We start from the raw sequence: 19882 nt of genomic DNA on the forward strand, positions 1-19882 counted from the left end.
TCAGTGTGATGCATCTGCATTAGCAAGCTGTGCTTTTCATTCCGGAGTGGTGAAAGGAGACAACAATAAATTACAGTGCCCTTTAAGAAATCTCCAAATCTTATCAGATCTCGCATTTCATCCTGGGTGCTCTTTCCTGCCATTCTTCTACTATTACTCTAATTGCCACTGAAACCGTACAGTCTGCTGCTCTTCTTGGGCACCTAGCACTTGAAGCCAATGTTGTGAAATAGTATGGAGGCAGAAAGGGGAGATCCTCTTTCTTTTTTGTAAATTCCTATTCCTTGCGAAATCCCCAAATTCACCACTTCCCATGCTTCTGAAAAGAGTGACCCTCTGTGTACTCTGAGGTATAGTTACGCTGCTAAAAATGGAAATTTGATGCTGCTTCTTGTTGGGTGGAAGGGAAAAACTTGACAAAGGTGGTGGTTTTACCCCAACTGTCTCATGATGCTTGAATGCTGGGAGTAGAAAGCAACATAACAAATATCTGAAAATGCAGTCACTTACCACTTTTTATATAAATTCCAGATTACGGGCCAAACTCACTGTTGACATAAGCAGATGCAAATCTAATGAAGTCACTGCAGTTACTTCTACTTATGCCAGAGGTGAATTTGTCCCTATTTTTGGAACATGCTAGTTTTGTGCTACAGCACTGGCACACTGTATCATGTCAAAATCCTTTTCAGCAATGGCTGCGTGCCACTGGCTGACTGACATGATGCATCATGTCAAACATCTGCCTGAAAATGGGCCCGTTCTTTTTGACATGATGTATCATGCCACTGTATTGTGCCCGAAGGCATCTGATAGGAATTGTGGCAGGATCTGATAATAAGGAATGTATGCTGAGTACCGGAGCATTTTGGCATCCTGTGGAAAACAGTGATATCTATGTTAGCACATCTATAAATCTCTTGCAAGTGCCTCACGTGCTTGGGTGTAAAACGATCACTAATGTACTCCCACCTCAATGTATTGCATTAGCATAGTAGATGATAAATAATTTTCTATTTTGGTCTGGCTCTGCTTTAAGGACTGATAGTGGATTTTCTCCTAAAAACAATCAATTGGTATTGAAAGAACTTGTTCCTATTTGTGATTTTACAGACTTGTTTTGTTACTGTTATTAAGCGTAGGAGGGTGCTGTTTGGGGGTTGGTTGTTGGGGGGGGGGTGTTTTTTGTTTTTTTGGTTTTTTTTATAAACTAGCATCAGGCCTTATTGCCATCGCATCTGAAAGCGTTTTACCTCAGACAGAATGGTGCTAAACAACATCTAACCTAAAACAGGAAACATGTTTCACAATCCTCTGCGGCAAGCAGCACAGCTTCCCTGAGAGGATCTGCGAGGGTGGATAGCAGCCAGTCGTCCAAAAGCGAGGAGGCCGGGTGCCAGGAGACGGGGCGGCCAGAGGAATGCCTGAAGGCAGCCTGGCCGTACGCTCGCAGTAAAAACCTCCAGGTCGGGATCAGGCGTGTGTCCAGGAACAGCCAAGTTCAGAGGATGGTACTTGTTATTGCCCATCGATGGCCTCCAGCTCCTGCAAAGGAACGAACCTTGCTGTCGGGATAGTGTCCTGCCTTAGGCTTGGTGTTGCAGGAGGAAACGAGGGGAAAGACAGTTCTGAAATTAATAGGGCCCAGATCGACCAGACATTTTTAGATAGCAATCAGCACCTGGATTTTCTGTTTCCCCGAAGAAATGGCTCAGAAGCCCATACATTTGATATAGCAAAGTGTATGCTGTATGTGTATTGTACCCTTGCGGAAACTTCTGAATGGCTGCAAAGGTTAACGCTTAAGATTGAATCTGTTTAGGTAGATACACAAAATGCAACAGGAACAAATTGCCAGAGTGCTATTAAAAAAGTATATAGCTACCTTAAAATCTGCATGCCCAAAACTTTAAAAAAAAAAAAAAAATTAGATGTGCCTGCAGGAAATTGGATCTTTTTTTTTTTTTTCAAAGTATTGCAGTTGAATGTTTTGGAGAAATGCTTTCTATAAACAGGGAATCCTACTGGGGTCAGACAGAGCTATTTTCACCTTGTGTATTCATCTAACCGTTCTGGCCAAGGAGATGTGTGTGTGTGTGTGTGTGTGTATACACACGGAGAGTGAGTGAGTGTATAAATTTAGAATTTTTGATTGCAGGCTTCAATTTTTGGCCGCTATTAAATGTAGGTAAACTTCAAATTTTGTGAAAAAGAGACTTGAAATAATTCACTCCAGGCCAAATGAGAAGAAAACAAGAGCAAACAAGTGTAGTCATTCCCAGGCTCATAAGCTGGGATAATGCTAATGAGCCATATGCGTAGTCTTTTTCCATGTGAGGAATGGCATCGAAAGCCTTCAAGTGCGGGACTGCAGTAGGGCAGCTTGCTGGCAAAAATGTGCATACAGAGGAATATGTTTGAGTAGGACTGGAGCCATTACAACCATTCCTGGTTTTCCACATATTTTTCAAGTAGAGCGGTATGCTTAATTTTTTTTTTTTTTTTTTTTTTTTTTAAAACGTTGTGGGCCAAATGTGGGGAGGGAGGAGAGACGTCCTAGGCTAGTGGAAAACGTATCCAACCTGCCACCTCCTATGGGGCAAGTGGGTTCCTCCTTCCCCCCAGATGAATTTCCAGGACGGATCCCTCGGGAGGGGAAGCCTGGCCGCTGCAGGTGACACCTGCCTAGGGAGAGTGCTGGCTGCTCAAGCTTGGCCCAGCTTCCCCCGGAGCGAAGCCCGGCGCCGAGGCGCTCCCCTCCCAGCCCGAACCGACGGGGACTCGCACCGAGAGCGAGTCGCTAAGTACCCGCGGGGGCCAAACCCGCCTCGAGGCGGAGGGCGGCCGCGGGACACCCCCCACCTCGCCCGCGGCGCGGCCCCTCCGCGGGACGGGCTGGGGGCAGGTGCTGCGCGCCCGCGGAGCCGCTGCGAGGGGGGCGGGCGGGCGGGCGGGGCGGGTCCCCGCCCCCGCGGCCGCGCCGCCGCCGCCGCCGCCGCCGAGGCGCCCCGCGCTGCCGCCGCCGCGCTATAAGTGCGGGCGCGGGGCGCGGCGGCCGCCGAAGATGCGCTGGCAGCCGGGGCTGCGCGGCGCTCCGCCGCAGCCGCCCTGCGCGGAGGAGAAGGAGGAAGAAGAAGAGGGAGGAGGCGGCGGTGGCGGCGCGGGACGGCCGCGGCCATGAGCTGCTCGGACGTGGCCATGCAGCAGCCCGCCCCGGCGGCGTGCGGGGCACCCCGCTATCTGGCCGGCGCCGCGGCCGCGCCTGCGGCGGGCTGCCCGCAGGTGAGTCCGCGGAGGGGGGCGGAAGGTTTGCGCGGGGTACCGCGCGCGTCGTGGCGGTGGGGCGGACCGGGAGGTGGGGGGGCTTTTTGGGGAGGCGCCCCCCCCCCCCCAGCGGGCTGCATGGCTCATCGCTGGCTGGCCGGGGCGGAGGTCTCCGCCCCGGCCAGCCAGCGATGCGCTATGCAGCCCCCGGCCTGATTTGGAGATGCGGGGACTTGGTGAGGGTGCCCCAGAGCAGCGCAGCCCGGTAAGACCTTTTTTAAAAAGAAAAACACTTTTTCCCCCCAAATTCTTGTATTTGGGGGTGGGTATTGGCTCGCTCGGCTGGCGTGGGGAAGGGGGAGAAAGTTATTTCTCGCCGCCTTCCCCCTCCTCCCCTCCGCCGTCGCTCCTTACTTGACGAGTCTCCCCGCTCGGCCGCTTTGCCGGCGCAGAGCCGCGCCTTTGCCGTCCGCCGGTGCGGTGCGGTCCGCGGGCGCGCACACGGGCGGAACCTCCTCCCGCGGGCGGGAGGGGACCCGCGCCGCTCCCTGCGGACGGGGCGCGCCGCGCCGCTCCGCTCAGCGCGGCTCTTCTGGAAGATCGGCTCCGGCAGGTTTCCAGCTGAATTTGGTGATCAGATGTATTTTTTTTTTTTTTTTTTTAAAAAGTGAATCAGGAAATTCTTATCAGGCTGACAGCATTTTTAGACTATGCAGTGCGTGGGTGAAGTGGGACTAATATTGACTTGGCCCTAATGTAGTCATCTGAGAATACATTTTTTGGTTGTTGCTGCATTCCATAAGGTTTTATCATTATTATCCATGAAGATTGTTTTCTCCGTACATGGGAAGTGACCCCTAATATCAACTTGCCTGGGAGACATGAATATGGGCTAAAACATTAAAATTCCTATCGCGTGTTATTGGGTTTTTTTCTTTATCGTTGGGAGAGAGAGACTGCTTGCAGAAATGATACCCCAGCGAACTTTTCCAGGTTGCTCACGTTGTTCACTGTAAACGCAAGCTCTGGAAAACTTGTGAGTCTTGTCTGTTGCAGCGTGCCTTCGTTATTATTTCTTCTCTAATCTAGGTCACGGCTTGCAGAACCCTCCATCTATTCAGTAATTTTAGTTACGAACTTAGTATTTGAATATCTGGAGCTCCGGTTTTTAGCCTGCGTGATTTGGAGGGAAAATAAATAAATAATCTCGAATAACTTGACCCTTTGACTTAGAGACCTAGAAGTAGAAAACTGCAATTGAAACTTTAGTGAACTTTTTGGCATTTAACTCTGTAGGTGATCGGCTCTATTTCTCTTCCAGATCTGGAGCATAGAACACATAGTACGTGAAAATTTATTAAATGATCGTTAGCAGCTGTGTCACGCTCAAGTGCAATTGCTTTTTATTTTTAAACAGAATAATGAAGTTTCTCCATCAGCTGAAAGCAGTACCAGATACGAAATGTCCCAGAGGCACCCCAATGAACGCTAAAGTTTCTTGAAATTTCATTTTAAATAAACTGAGTTCTTGTGGGTTACGCTACTGAAGAAAAGCAGAGGTAGATATGCAAGGCAAGAAACATAGATAGCTCTGTTGAGCCAATACAGCTCATGAGTGGTGGCCAGCACTATGTATCCCATTTCCACCAAAAAACGTTCTAAACCTTGCTATCCTACATGTTATTGACAATTTGTTTTAGTTAATCTTGCTTGTGCCAGTTTTCCTGAAATATTTGGAGCTGGAGGGACTTCACAAACTAGTCAAATGTCAGACTGAAAAACCAAGCTGTTGTTGCTGAACTAAGAATGTTGCACCCTCTAATTCTAACAGCTGTGAACTTTAGAGCAGTTTATGTATTTTATCTGAATCCAATGTTTTTTAAATAAAAAAAAGAAAGTAAACATAGAATGAACTCCTCATGCATCTGTAGTCATAGTGGAAAGATTTATTGTTTGGGTAATGTATGACATTTTGCAAGTCTCTGTTTCTTCAGAGTTGTCCTGTCAGGGACATTTAATCAACTGGTAAAGAGCATAAGAAAGAAGGGTGAAGAATCTGCTGCCAGGTTTTTATTTCTTTTTACACATGTGTTCAACATGTAAAACGCTCCTGCACTCATCGTGAGGATGCTGACCATTTTAAAGAATGTTCTTCTTTGCTAGAATTGATACTGTCCTTTATAAATAACAGCGAGGGAAGATGAATTAGTGGGATATCTTAAAAATAAAGCTCTTCATTGCAGCAGATGAAGTGGAGTTCACCCTTAAAATATCCAAGGACTCCATTGAAGCATTTTTCAGTGTTGTTGTACTACTCCGGTGTCTCTTGGTACCCAGTAAAATGGTTTGTTTTCTGAGAGAGAAAGCTTCTCTGTGCTGTGCTCCTGTTGGCTTTTCTTTCCTTCTCGGTGCAAGGAGTGTAGGTGTGTTATTCTAAATAAAGCTTGTGCATCTTCATAGGTATTTGTAATAAATTTGTCACAGATATGTAATTGGTTATGCCAGCTTTCGATACCAGTTCTGTATCCTTCGAAGAGAAAAGCAAGCTCCTTAGCTGTGGAACTGCTGTTGCAGATGTATAGGCTCCAGTTCTGGGCTGCGGTGTCTCCCTGGAGAGGTAACTTCATCACGTTTCTATAGGTTGTGTGCTGCATACATGGGTCAGGAAAAACATCTCTAGCAAGTGGCTGGCATTGTGTCACTGCTCTGCAGTGAAAGAGGTTTGAATAGTCTTTTTTTTTTTTTTTTTTTTTTTTTAAATAACAGATCTTGGATTGCTTTTAAATGATGGACTAGCATGCACCTGGGTTGCACAGAAGTGACTTTTTTTTTTTTTTTTTTTTTTTTTCAGGGGATGGTCCATCATGCCTTTTTAAAGTTACCCCACTCAAAAGTTATTCCCACATTTCTGTATCTGTAGTTTTCACTCCCTTAAAATCAGCGCAGAACTGATTTTTGCCTTGCACAGAAATGCAGAATTTCTGGAAGCTTAGCTTTCACCAATCCTTAGCCAAGAAAAGACTTGCTGGCAAATTAATTTAGATGGGATTTTTTTTAAAAGCGTTTAATGGACTGAAGCCTGAATTCCTATTGAATGTTAATGGGAGTGGAGGCTTAGCACCTTAGATCTTTGAGATTGCTGAAGTCCAGGGTGTTTGCTGGAGGGAATTAAGTGGAGTATGGATATATACATGCTCATATGATGCCAGAAGGAACTGATGAAAATGGGGTGTGGCCCTAATTTTACAGATAAATTGGGGTTTCCATATTCCTTTGCCAAAAGAGAGAGCGAGTGTGTGCTGGTGTTACGAAACGAACGTGTTCCTGTGCATGGTAAGGAGCCGTGCCTGCGTGAGGGTAAAGCCTGGCAGAATGGCAGAATTAAAATGCTCTTCATCGTGTGCTTTCCTGAGGGGCTGTGCAGCCGTAGTAGTAAGTTTTGGCTTTCCTATGGGTTGGGTAAGGAATGGGTGTAACAGAGCTGCTCATTCGAAGAGACTCTGGAAACACATAATCAGTGAAGAATCCTGTTGTGTTCTTGGGGGACATGAAACACCCTGTCAATCTACGTATAGCAAGCTGCAGAGCTGAGGCTAAGGTAGGATTCACCCTGGCTCACTAACAGCTGAGCTTAAGACCTTTGAAATGGGAAGTTACAGTAAATGATAGTTTTGGAATTTCTTCATGGTATGTAGATGTAGACAGCTAAGCCAATGCCATCCTTGCTAAATCAAGTCTTGCATAAAGAGTTGTGATATGCTCGAGTCAGACTTTCTGCTGGCAGTGCTGTAGACAGACTTTTTCCAGATAAGGGCTTGTCTTCATTAGCAAATTAGGTCACTAACTCAACTCTTCCTTCCAAACTAAAAACATTACAGACAAGGACAAGTTGCGTTTACCATTGTGTCAGCTGGCTGTAGCTAAACCCTAATTCATGTACAGTAGCTTAGTTTTTCAGTAAAGTTCCTTGTATCATGTGCTCACAACTTTGAGGACAAGCTTATTATACTGCTTATACTGTGTGGCAGTCCTCAGTATCTAACACAGCAGGTAACAGCAGAAGATAGCTTCACATTTCAGTTTTTGTAGTTCAGATGCTTTCTCAAAGCTTGGTCTGAAGCCCGGTGTTTGCCCTGCTACTGACTTCACTGGAAGCTGAATCAGACCTATATAACTCACCTTTAAAGGCTACTTTCAGAATTACAGGAGGTAAAACCTGGATTAAGTCTTGCCCTGTGTGGGGGCTTTTGTTGGTTTGTTTTGTTTAATCCCACGAGATGCTGCTGATTTAAAAAATTTGGCTTGCTTTACTTTGTCATTCTGAACGGGACCAAATTTTATTTGATCTTCCTCTATCTATGTAAAACCAGAGCTTTAGACTTTAATGGTACACCTCTGTTTAGATGTACAGCCAAAGACGTATAAATTCATTCTTTTTCCACCGCTTCTCTCCATCAGCAGAGCATAGCAGGAACTCCAGGCTCTATCGCTGCAAATCCAGTGGCTCACCTGAGAGCAAGCATGTGGCTTTGCTCTTGGCTTGCTCATTTGCAAGCGTAGAAGTTAGCATCTCATGCTTTCAGGGCATGCTGTAAATACCGCTTTCAGGCCCAGCATTCGGTGCCCTGATTGCTTGGAATTGTCGTCTTCCTTGAATACTTTCTGTGTTATCACTAGGAGCCTGCTTGGCAGACAGCTCCACAAATGGAGGACTGTCCGTGATTTGTCTCGAGTTTGTTGCTGAAATTCCTTCTCAGAAGCTTATGTCAAATGACAGCCTTTTTCTCAGGATAGGGTCATATAGTGTTTCCTCAGTGTAGTTATTCCTTATTTTTGGTTCCTGTTCTTTCTCTCATAATGGAAAATCTGTAACAGGTGGCCACAGGCACACCAGACTTTCATGCTTGGGAGCATAAAGGACCATATGCTGTATGATGGCATGTATGGAGATAATAAGTTGTAGAAATAGGCAACCAGCTTCTGTGAAAAATAAGAGCTGGCCTGAAGTTTCGATTCAAACTTGGTTAAACTAAAACTTTCTCTGTTCTCAACTGTGCTTGGTTGTTTTTCTGTTTTCCTGCCTACTAGCTGGTTTCAGCTGGAAGTGCATTTTTTTCAATTTGTGAAGAGGAATGTTCTGACATTTTTACCAGCCACCCTGGGTGAGATCCGGGACCCTTGAAGTCAGTTGGACTTTTGCCACTGGCTTTAATGTGGCCAGAATTTCACTGCATGAGAACCGTTTTGCTTGATTCTGGATAGGGTATGTCAGAAAATAACAGGAATCTTCAAGATGGGGTTTTTGTGTGAGATTTTGCACCACATGCTTTCTTGGTCTGAAAGTGGTCACTTTTCTTCCAGAAGACAGGATGATGCTTATCCAGCATAAACCTTCTCTTTAATATTCCCACGTTAGTGGTGATTTGCTATTGACCTTTAGTTTCCTTTTGTTAGACAACTTGCAGTTAAAGAGTTTAAATTCTCTTTGGAAGAGCCTGTTTGTGAATATACGATATAACAAAAATAATGTTGGTTTAAGCTGAATTCAGTCCATGCTGTACAGCACTATTTACCCAGAGGTTGTACCACTCATCCTTCAGCCCCGAACTGAAGTCTATTATCTAAGCTGGCATCAGGTGCTATAGACACTGGATTTCCCTATTTCCCAGTAAGCTAAGCTGACTTTTAATTCTGTATCCTGGGTCTTGGCCAAGATGAGATTTTGTGTGTTTGTTTTGTTTTGTTTTGTTTTTCAGAGGTTGCTTAATGTCAGTCTCTAGTTTGTAAGGAAGAGAGAGGTGGGTTTTATGAATATGTTAAAGTATTGCTGATCTGAACATAGGCAAGAAATAACATTGTGTTGGTCAGAAAATATTCTTCATAAAGATCTTACATATACTGTTGGCTGCTTAAATGTATGCCAGAACTGTTTGTATGAAAAACGTAGAAGCGAATCTGGGTTAGCCCAGATTAGTTATCGGAAACCTAACCTGTTTTTTTTTGGTTTTGTCCCGTCCCCCCCCCCGTCAACCCCCCCCCGCTATGGTGAGACAAGTTCATTTAGCAGTTGATGATCTTGCATACTTTTCCACTCACACAAGTGCAGTCAGAAATGCTATGAGAAGATTACTGTTAAGGTCAGAACAAGTAATATGGAATTTGTGTGCAGACAGGGTATTTTAAGGGAGTTAGGGGGAGAAAAAACATTATTAAAGGATGTATACAATGGAAAGGATGTATGTATGTTGCATAAGGAAGCATATGTTGCAAAGAAAACTTGTTGAGTCACTTTGTCTCACTGTAGTCTCTTATTTAAAGAGGTCTGTAATTACAGGCTGATAATTTCTTCCTGAAATACATATTAATTAGATCTGGGTCTGATCACAGGCCTGATGCTGGTTTGAAAAATCTTTTCATTTAGAACTTTCATCCTTTGCAAAAAAAATCACCACAAAACACAGCTTTTCACTGTAAGTAACTTCAGTCTGTACACAAGGCCTTGTACTTGTCCATCAGTACTACCATCTTTTTTTACATTTTTTACAAAAAAAAAAAGGTCAGATTTGGTGTTTTCAAAAGGAGCAAGTGCTCATAATATCTTGTAATGACTGCCCGTGGACTGGAGGGGAGGGAAGAGAGTTGAAATGGAAAATGAATTAGATTCTTAGGCTGTGGAAGGGGGAACATTCCTGCACAGAGAAGCGACTCTGGAGATAAGTTTTAATTTCCTGAGCTCCTGTCTCTATATAGGAACATTGAAAGACTTCCTTCCTGATAACCAAGTCAAGCCAGGGGCTATATTAAACGCTGTGTTTCTGTATATAATTGCGTGCTTGTATATGTATTTGCATACTTGCAGTATAAATACAAATAGTGTACCTATAATGATAGAAGTCAACTTTTAAAGTGTGTTGCATGTATTCAAGGTCTGGCATATACACTGCACCTGAGATGTTGTAATAGATCAATATCTATTTAGACTTCTATAAAGGATCTGTTTCATACTTTGTCTCTACTTAGAAAACAAAACCCAACCAAAAACAAAAATGAAAAAAACTTGTTTTGCAGTTTTAAGAGGATCTGGGTTATGGTGCACCTTTAAGAATGATCAACTCGCTGAGGTAGATGTGTTACAGATTTCTAAAGCATATGTCTCCCGTATATGCAATATTGTTATAACCATTTCTGTCTTACTAAGGTCTCATCGTTCTGTGATTACTTAGGCAAAACGATGAAGCTCTCTATGAGTGATATATTAGTAAGCATTTCAGGAACAAATATTAGGAGACTTTTTGTTTGTTTATTTGTCTACAGAAGGCACAAAGCATTTACAAAAAAAAGTATAGGTCACCCCAAACTCTGCAAGTATATTTGCAAAAATATTTTTCAGAGCCTTAGATTGTGTTTCATTTTAGCAATTTTAGTTTCTAGTAAAACCGTTTTAATTTGATGTTCCCATCTTTGGTTCTTTTTTTTTTTTTTTTAACGAATCCCAGTTTTTCTTTCTATATTATAGGATCTTGGGATAAAACTGTAAGTCTAAATAAGTAATACTGTGCTAAGCAGAGCCACGGTATAACTTGCTTTGTGAAGCACAGAGTTACTTGAATTCCAGACCATTGTCTGGATATCCCAAACTGTAAAATAAAATTATTTACATCCCTGATTGCAGTTCGTGCAACAGCATCAGAATTAAAGGTATTACTGAGCTGTTTTATGTTTATCAGTTAACCTACTGTAATGTCAGATACATCACTAAGTTGCTATGAGCTTTTAGATTCATAGGTTTTAATTCCACTTGTCAATAGCTCATTCTTACAGGTTTTTTTTTTTTTTAAATAACCATTCATAATTAAGACTTAGCCCCAGAGTATCTATTTTGTATTACAATCAGAGAATTTGTATTGGCTTAGACAATTTTAGAAAGCACCGAATGTAAATATATTGATGGTACACAAGATTGGAAAATGACTTTCAATTATTTCTAAATTGGACAAGTGTATTTACTGTATAAATGGAACTTTATAGACTACGTAGTTGTTTAACTTTTTCTATAGAACAACTTTGGAAAAAGGGAAAAAAGCCGTGAACTTAAAGAGATTCTGATGGTGCTAAAGTGTTGCCAAGCAAACCGTAAAAGATAAGTCAAACTGTAATTCTATAGAAAAGCTATGAAATACTTCTACATATGTGCTGTAGTTGTTTTGGGGTTCCTGAAGCTGCTTGTGTGTAAAGTCAGCTGTGGAAATGGCTAGCTAGCTAAAAGCTATGATTCCTGCAGCTTGACTGTTGTGGGGAGATTTTTTTCTGTGAAAACAGTGGTAAAGTGGAACATCTGAAAAATATGTTCCATGCAAAATGGATCTTCACACACATTTATTTTGACATTTAGGTTTGATTTCAGAGAGAGAGAGAAGATTCTGAAATAGCCATTCACAGATGGCTTGTGCTGGTTTTATTTTTTTATATGCTTCTCTCTGTTTTTGGTTTGGGGTGGATTTTGTTGCATGTGTTTGCAGACTTGTCAATCCCCCTCTTCCCCCAGATCACATGTTTAATTTTTTATGACTTGATTTTTTGTCCTTTTTTCCAGAAGCTGTTGTTTAAAAAATAAGAAGAAAAAAAAAAAAAAAAGGGAAAAACCAACCCCACCCCAACCCCAAAACAACAACAAAACACCCCAAACCAGCCAAACAAAAAAACCCCTCAACTCCCCCACCCTCCAATCACCACCCGAGGGTATAGCTTCCTATGACAAAAGTTTTTGTGGCACTGAGTGAGAATTTGTGTATTTTTTTTGACTTTGATAATACAGTGGAGAATTTTTCAGGAAGCACCACATTCTCCCATCTTTACACCTTTAGCCATGAGTAGCTGTGGGGAGTCCAGAGGGCCATGTACTCTCAAGCGGGGGAGTGTGGCTGGCAAAACCTGGTGCGTGTTCAGCTCCATGGGTGAAATGCAGATGTTGTGTATCTGGCCACCCTTCCACAGGGCTGGACTCGACCTCTGTAGCCTTTACTGATGGGAATATCCTTTCCAGGTGGAAGTCAGGAGTAAATTGTCAGAGCCTGTCTCTTTTCTTTTGAAGGTATTGAGTGAAAGCCGTTGTCAATAAATTGTGGTTGTGAAACGTGCCTGAGAAGCAGGTCCATCTGTGTGTGAGGAATAAAAACTCTAAGTGGCGCTGGTAATCTCTTTGTGAAATGTCGGTGCGAAATATCCCAATATTCCAACTGTAATTATGAAATGAATATTCAATGTATTCAGTTATTTTTCTTTAAGGAAACCAGATGTTGAGCTTGCACTGAATGCCGTCAGTGATACATCTCATTTGTTTTGTTTTTAATCCCAGAAGAAGTTAGCTGTATACAACAAGATGCAGGAGTCTCTGGAAGTGACCCTTCCCAGCAAGCAAGAGGAGGATGAGAAAGACCAGCCTGCCGAGATGGAGTACCTTAACTCTCGCTGCGTCCTTTTCACTTACTTCCAGGGAGACATTGGTTCAGTAGTGGATGAACACTTTTCAAGAGCTTTGAGCCAAGCCAGTAGCTTCAATCCAGAAACTGCCCTTACCAAGAGCAAAGCAGGGCTAAGTCCTCTGTGGAGAGGTAAGAGGAGCAGTAACGTGCTCTCTGTGGTATGGCTTATTCGGTCTGTGTTGCGGTAACGCATATTGCATTGCAGCTGAAATTTTGCTCTGTGGAGGTGAAAAAATTCCCCTCAGATTTGAAAGAACTGAGGAGCTTCTTGGGGTTGAGTGATCTGAAGTGTAAAAAGGGGAAAGAGGTGCCAAGGACACAGAAGAAGCAGTCGTCTCCCTCTCTTGCCATAGCCCACAGCTCTGCCGAGGCCTGGAAGGAACGGGGCAGGGCTCACCCGGCTTCACAAACGTCTGCTGCAAGGTTGGGGGCTTATTTTTAAGCCCCAAGTGTGAAACTTGGCCTGTGAGGCAAGAGCAAAGCTGTTTGGGATGCTAGCCTTGGACATGAGGAGACCCGCGCAGCCTTCTCGGGTAGCTTTGCCAGGCAATTAACTGGACATGAGGAGACCCATGCAGCCTTCTTGGGTGACTTTGCCAGGCAGTTAGGATTTGTCTATGGCTGCTTTCCAGGTAAGGAGGAGCCAGCACAGGGTGGAACAGGCTCCGATGCAAGCCCTGGCCCACGTGGCTGCAGCTGTGTGGTGTGGTGCATTGCAGCCTGCCCATGGGCAGAGCTCACGGGATAGATACGGCCGTCATCACTGGTTTCCCGTATGTAAGATGGGTTTATTACTCTGCTTCCGAGCAGGGAGTAGAAACATGGTGGGTACTGCGAGGCATTTGCATACTGCCATAACATGTATGTCTCGTTATGCATATAAGCATGATCAATGTAACAAAGAGCAGATCTTGCCAGATATACTAGGTAGACCTTACAGATAAGATTTCAAAATTGGTGACTAGAGAAAGCATGCCAGTGAGACGCTATCTCCGTTTTGTTGAATGTGGCAGTCCGAGTAGTTTTTCAGATCCACAGCCGCATTATTTCTGATCACATCCTTATGTGGGCTGGCAAAGGGACACAAGCTAAGTGTTGTGAGCAATGGCCTTGCATCGAGTTGAGTGAGAGATACCGTGAGGATCCTCGTAGGAGTGGTGGTGGTCATAATCAGCGATGTCGAGGTGAGAGTGTATTGATGAAAGTCACAGATAATAAAGAGAGACGGGATATTTGGAAACCACTGTGAAGAGAAAAATAGCACAGAAGGACTTGCTTTCCAGAAGGATGATGACAAATCTGAGGAAGTTTAAGCAAAGGTCAGCACAAGCGGCTAGGGAGCTGGAGGAATTTATGGCTTGAGCCGGGACCGTTAATGTTAATGGGAAATTTTCCGTTGAGTCGACTGAGAGCAGGATTGAATCTGTGCTTACTAAAAAGGAGACTGGAGCATTTATAAATGGCCCAGACAGGCTATAAATGTTCTAGAGATGGGATCAAGGCAGTCCCCAGAGACCCCATGCCTAACAGCAAGCCTTCTTCCCTGAGCTTGGAGACGTACCATGGGTGGGGTTGTGTGTCTTCTCTTTGGCCTCAGACATGCTCTGCTGTTTTTCTCTGCCTTCCCCCATGGCTGCACAGCCCTCCCCAGAGAGCCCTGCAGGGGACAGGGTGGCCTGGCATAAGGGTTCTTCAGCCATGCTGCCTCCTGACCCTGCGTGCCCCGTGCTGTCGGCAGGGAACGGAGGTCTGCGTGTCCCGAAAGTCTTCCGGGAATAAAGGAAGGGGATATGCCCTCTGCCGCCGCTGCACCTGCTGAAGCGGTGTGAAAATCCCTAGGGAGGCTGCTGGGCAGGGCTGCTTGGTTCTGTGCTGTGGACCTGAGAAAGCTGAGGGTATTTGCTTCTCCATAGAAGAGAAGCCAACAAGAGTTTTATGCGGCCCAAATGAGTTTCTGAAAGATGCCTGCTTGAAAAAAAGTGGAGAAGGAATGATACTAACACCTTGGTCTTCTGCTTCATGTACGGTTGTCAAAAATGCTGTTACAGCAAAGGGATGGGAATTTGTATCCCATTGCCTAAAGAAGTTAAAATATCATTAGCTTGAAGATCTTTTACAAATAACCTTCATGGGTAGTCTGAATTTTTGTCGCTAAATTACTCAAAGATAAATTTAAAAAAAAAAAAAAGCTTTTGCATTTTGGAAGGTACAGATTTAAATGGGAAGTGTGGGCATGAACTGCCTACTCAGCTCACTGCGTTATTTCTCCAAAGGAGGGATTGGTAGTGGTTTTTGCCTTTTTTTTTTTTTTTTTTTTTTTTTTAATCTTGTGGGGTTTTTTTAGTGTCCTGGTAGAAGAGGAAACTGTAATTTCATCATTAAGGTGATGTTGTAGGGTTTTTTTTTATTTCAAGGAGTGATTTTGCTTATGTATAGAAAATAGAATCTGTTGTCCTGAAAAGAGCAAGTTTTCATCTTTTGTATGTTGAAAATACCGATCAGTTTAGGCTAAAATTAACTTCAAAATGGACCTTTTAAAAAAGATAGTTCCCTACAACTGGCTTCAGTAACATAGACTTTGAATATTCAATTGTAGGTGTAGCAACCTGAAATCTTTTGCAGGGGCTAATGAAACTAATGATACCTTGAAACTGATGTTACACGTTTTTCATAGCTGAAAGTGGTTTTTCTTCTTTCTTGGTGGTGGTTGGTTTTTTTTTTTGTTCCCCCCCCCCCCCCCCCTCCTGCATTAACTGAGAAGTAGTATTGTACTACAGAAAATTCCATACATTGTCGTCTTTACAGCATGTGCGCTTTGGCATGTTTTCAGTGCGTGTTGGCCAACCACCATGAACATTTGCATTAGTCACCACTTCGTGGTATCCGAGATGTTGCCATCACCCTGCCTCCCTGTACTTCAAATAGGAAATTGTGGTAACTGTAGTATCTTTCTTGGCAGACAATTTTTGTTAAATGTCTCCTTCCCCGCTCCTGAAAGCCTGTGGAAGCTACTCAGATTTTTTTTTTTTTTTTTTTTTTTTTTTTCCCCCTCTCTTTCTCAAGGACAGTGCTGAAATGGCTGTTTCTCCATTGCCATGTCCCATAGAGGCCAGGTATCTGACATGATTGTATCTGTAAAGATAATTTCTTGTGCTCGCTGTATTAAAGGTGGGAAGGAAGGGAGACCCTTCAAACACCATGGAAATGTGTGGTGGTTGGGGCTTGTAGTTCAACACAGAGCTGCTTCTTGTTGATGGGGTTGCTGCACACTTAGTAGCATCCTCTGTGAGCACTCAGGGTGGATGAAGTTTTCTTGCATGTTCCTATAACCTGGATGGACCCTGTATCTCCAGTGTCGTGACCTGACCTTGACCAGTGAGGTTGGCCTCTGCAGTTACACTCAATGGTATCTTGGTGGGGGCTGGTCCATGACAGTTTCTGACAGGGGTAATGGTTTTGTGAATGGTGCACAGGTTTGAAAAATGGAGATGGCCAAACATGTTTTCTGTGGCCTAGACCTTCTGCACGATTGGTAAAGCCAAGCTGGTATGCAATCTGGGATGAATTCATATTGGCAAATCCAGTGGTTTAAAGTGCTCTCTCCTGGTATTAAGGTTGTTCTGCAGATACTTTGTGGTTTTCTGTGCTTTTTTGAAGTGAGATGTTTTGGATTTAGGGCTTTTCCATGCAGATAACAGCCAGATAGTTTCCAAAAACTCTCGATTACAGTGGTTAATTTTCCAGAATACTGGCAATGCATTGTGAAGCTATGCTCCTCTGTTCAGCAATGAGGAAAACAACAGACTGGACATGAAGATGCTTGTTTTTGCTTTTTTTTTCAGCCCTGCTGCCACCACTGTAAGCCATGTACACTCTCCATCTCAGCCTAATCCCTTGTAACAAGGAACAATTTACAAACAAGAAACAACACCAATTTTGGAGGGGTGCCGAGTCTTCTGTAATATTCTTGAAGCTCTCTCCAGTCTTCTAGCATGAATTACAACATAAATACACTGCTAAAAAGCAACCTTTTGAAGAAAGCCATGTTTGAGTACAGTTTGCTAGATAAGCTTGCAGCCTCTGAAGCAGTTTGGCACAAAAAGAAGTTCTCTACGTTTGTCCATAGTGCATTTGCAAAGTTAATTTCCAATATTGGAAGTTAATCAGGCTCAATAAACTGCCTAAATCAGAGCAAATTGATGTATGGAAAAATGTCTGTGATTTTAATGGATTTTAAAATGGATACATGACTGTCCTAGTGATACAGTCAGAAAACACTTTTACAGTTTTTGTTTCCATAATATTTTTGTGTAAGCAAAGTTCAGAGGCAGGAGAGTTTGAAGAATCTGTTCATTCTCAATGGTGTCTTCACCCAAGTCTCATTCCAGTTGCTTATTAAACAAAGAAAAACAAAAGGTCATTTACAATTTTTTTTTTTTAAATGTTATATGAGGAACAGAGGATTCCTCGCCTCATCGAATATTAAACTTCCTTGGCTTTATTTCTCCGTAGGCTATTTTTATGACTGTTCTTTCATCAGAAGTGAAGTCCTGTATTTTTATGTTTCCATCTTTGACCAAAAAAACCCCCTATTTGAGCTGAGACATATTGCATGAAGCAGTACTTTCAAACATGAGCTGGCAAGAGGATTGTGAGAATGGAGATGCCAATACTTTCCTACACATCAAAACCACTAACCGCTCATTCAAAAGAGGAATTTTTAGAATGTGATTTCATAATGTAGAGGTATTGGAATCTATTTAAATATAAGTTGAGCCCTAGCTGTAAGAAGCAGTGAGTCTTTTATTTCTGACACAGACTTTTTTCAGTTACATAGATGTTTCTGCTTGTCTGATCCTACTGGGTATAGGGCAACATGATATATTCTGTGAGGGACTAACATAAAATGCCTTAGATATGATCTTTATCCCATCAAAGTATGCAATTAGTTTGAGAAGATCTCGTATTGTTCCTTTAGCCAAATGTCTCCTATTCTGCCGTGTGACCTGGTTCTCTGTCCTCAGAAGCATTTACAGCCACAACAGCTGCCTTCCTAAATGATGTGTTCTGGTCTGGTCAGAGTTAGTCTCTCCTGATCCTGAGAGAGCTGAGACTCTTCAGCCTGAAGAAGAAAAGTCTTCTCAGGGAGGATCTTGTCAATATGTATAAATACCTGATGAGAGGGAATGAAGATGGGGGAGCCAGGCTCTCTTCAGCAATACTTGCTGACAAGAGGCAATAGGCATGAATTAGAAAACAGGAAATTCCATCTGAACACAAGAAAACACTTTTTTTTTTCTTTTTTTTCTTTCTTTCTTTTTTTTTAAACTGTTGAGGGTAGCTAAACACTGGAACAGGTTGCCCAGAGATGCTGTACAGTTTGGATCTCAATCAAAATCTGACTGGACCCGGTCCTGGACAACCTGTTCCAGGTGACCCCACTTGAGCAGGGGGGTCATGCTAGATGATCTCAAGAGGTCCTCTCCTACCTCAACTGTCCTGTGATTGTGTAACTGCCGAGGAAGCTTGAGTTCAGTGTTACAAATTTCAGAGAGCAGAAAATCATTGTGGGGTTTTTGTCATTAAATTTGTTGTTCAGCTTCAGTCATACTTCATTTCTCTCCTCTCTACCAGAAAGCTCAACAATTTCAAGCCAAAGGAGCAGTTTCCCAACTTCATTTTGGACCAGCTCTTATCAGCCTCCCCCTCCACCGTGCTTAAGTGGGGTACACCCTGATTTCCCCGTTACTGCACCAGGCACCTTCCCAACACCAGATCCCAGCAGCTGGCCAGGACATGGCCTTCATCAGACTGCTCCACCTCCTCCCCCTGCTGCATCTGAATCCTGGCATTATCCTTTAGCAGCATCTCAGGTGAGCCCTTCGTATGCACACATGCATGATGTGTACATGCATCGCCATCACCCTCATCCACACGTGCACCATCACCATCCCAGCTCGCACCGTGACCCCAGGTATGGGTCCCTGCTGATGCCTTCAGTCCGCACAGCCAGGATTCCTGCTCCCCAGTGTGACGTGACAAAGACAGATCCCACCGCTGTCACCAGCGCTACCTCAGCATGGGCTGGAGCCTTTCATGGAACGGTGGACATTGTGCCAAGTTTTGGGTTTGACACAGGTAAGATGGTTCGATTATGTCTGTGACTTGTTTTAGCAGGAAGAATTTGAGCAAAGAAGAGGACTCCTTGCAGCTGACGCAGGGTTTGTTCTCAGAGCCTTTTCCAAATATATTTCCAGGTGGGAATCTCTCCTGCAATTGCTGTCAGGGCAGATGAGCTGTGAAACATCCAGCTTTTGCTGCCTTTTGCTGAGAGACCTTTGTCTGCTTTGGTCCCATTCAAGCCAAATGACTTGTGACATGATACGCATTTTTTTTGTTTAAATCTTGTGGGAAATGGTTAATTAAACTTCCATGTGGAAGCTTCCAGCTTGTTCAGCTAGTTCATATGTGCATTCACCAAAATATAGCTCCAATGAGGACTGAATTCATAACTTGTCAGTACATGAAGATTGCATCTTGCTCATCTAAATTGGAACAGATCAGCATTTCCTTACTGTGTAGTATCCAGGTGTCACACAGAGAGTAAAGATGCTGGCTGAGCTGTGCTCTCCATCAAACTAAACTTCTTTCTGTAGGGTCTAGGCAGAGGTCTGTGAATTAGATTCATTTTACTGTAGGGTCTGTAGCCATAGGACAGCCTCCATGAACTACATCCACATCTGCGAGCTTTGACTGGCAGGCTCTCATCTTGGTATTAGGAGCAGCCTAGCAGTCCTCACTGTTCATAGTTGCTTGCGACCAGGTGATGCGTGACTAACAGTTTCCAGTACATCCATCCTGGAGCTCATATGCACCGTTGAGGTCTCCTTTTTCTGCTTGGTATTTATCTCACCAGCAGAAATCCTTGCAGATTAGTACTTAAACATATTATATATTAAGGAAATATACTAGGTTTGCATATCTGTGCCCTTTTCCTTAAAGTATCTGTTTATCTCTCTTCCTGATAGCTCTAGCCAACTGATTCAATGTGTGAGAAGCACTTCCTTGCTTTGATTAGTGTGCAGGGGAACAAAGAATTGGTGGAGAAAAAAAAATACAGTTTCTTAAATACGAAA

At 43.5% G+C, this 19882-nt stretch overlaps 1 protein-coding gene across 5 annotated transcripts in view; it reads left to right on the top strand.

The window, feature by feature from the left end:
• Positions 1-3029: 3029 nt before the first annotated feature.
• Positions 3030-19882, top strand: part of VGLL3 (vestigial like family member 3) — a 28318-nt gene continuing 11465 nt past the window's right edge. The window contains exons 1-3 of one of the 5 annotated variants that reach the window (XM_030020749.1): positions 3030-3282; positions 12620-12875; positions 18381-18884. In XM_030020749.1, coding sequence (XP_029876609.1) covers positions 3178-3282; positions 12620-12875; positions 18381-18884 — 865 coding nt within the window. In that variant the 5' untranslated portion in view covers positions 3030-3177. Of the gene's footprint in view, positions 3283-3466; positions 3530-4586; positions 4607-12619; positions 12876-18380; positions 18885-19882 lie in introns of those variants that run through there. The other 4 variants (XM_030020750.1, XM_030020751.1, XM_030020752.1 and 1 more) reach the window with 4 other exon arrangements.

This window comes from Aquila chrysaetos, chromosome 7, assembly GCF_900496995.4.
Source record: "Aquila chrysaetos chrysaetos chromosome 7, bAquChr1.4, whole genome shotgun sequence".
NCBI lineage: Eukaryota > Metazoa > Chordata > Aves > Accipitriformes > Accipitridae > Aquila > Aquila chrysaetos.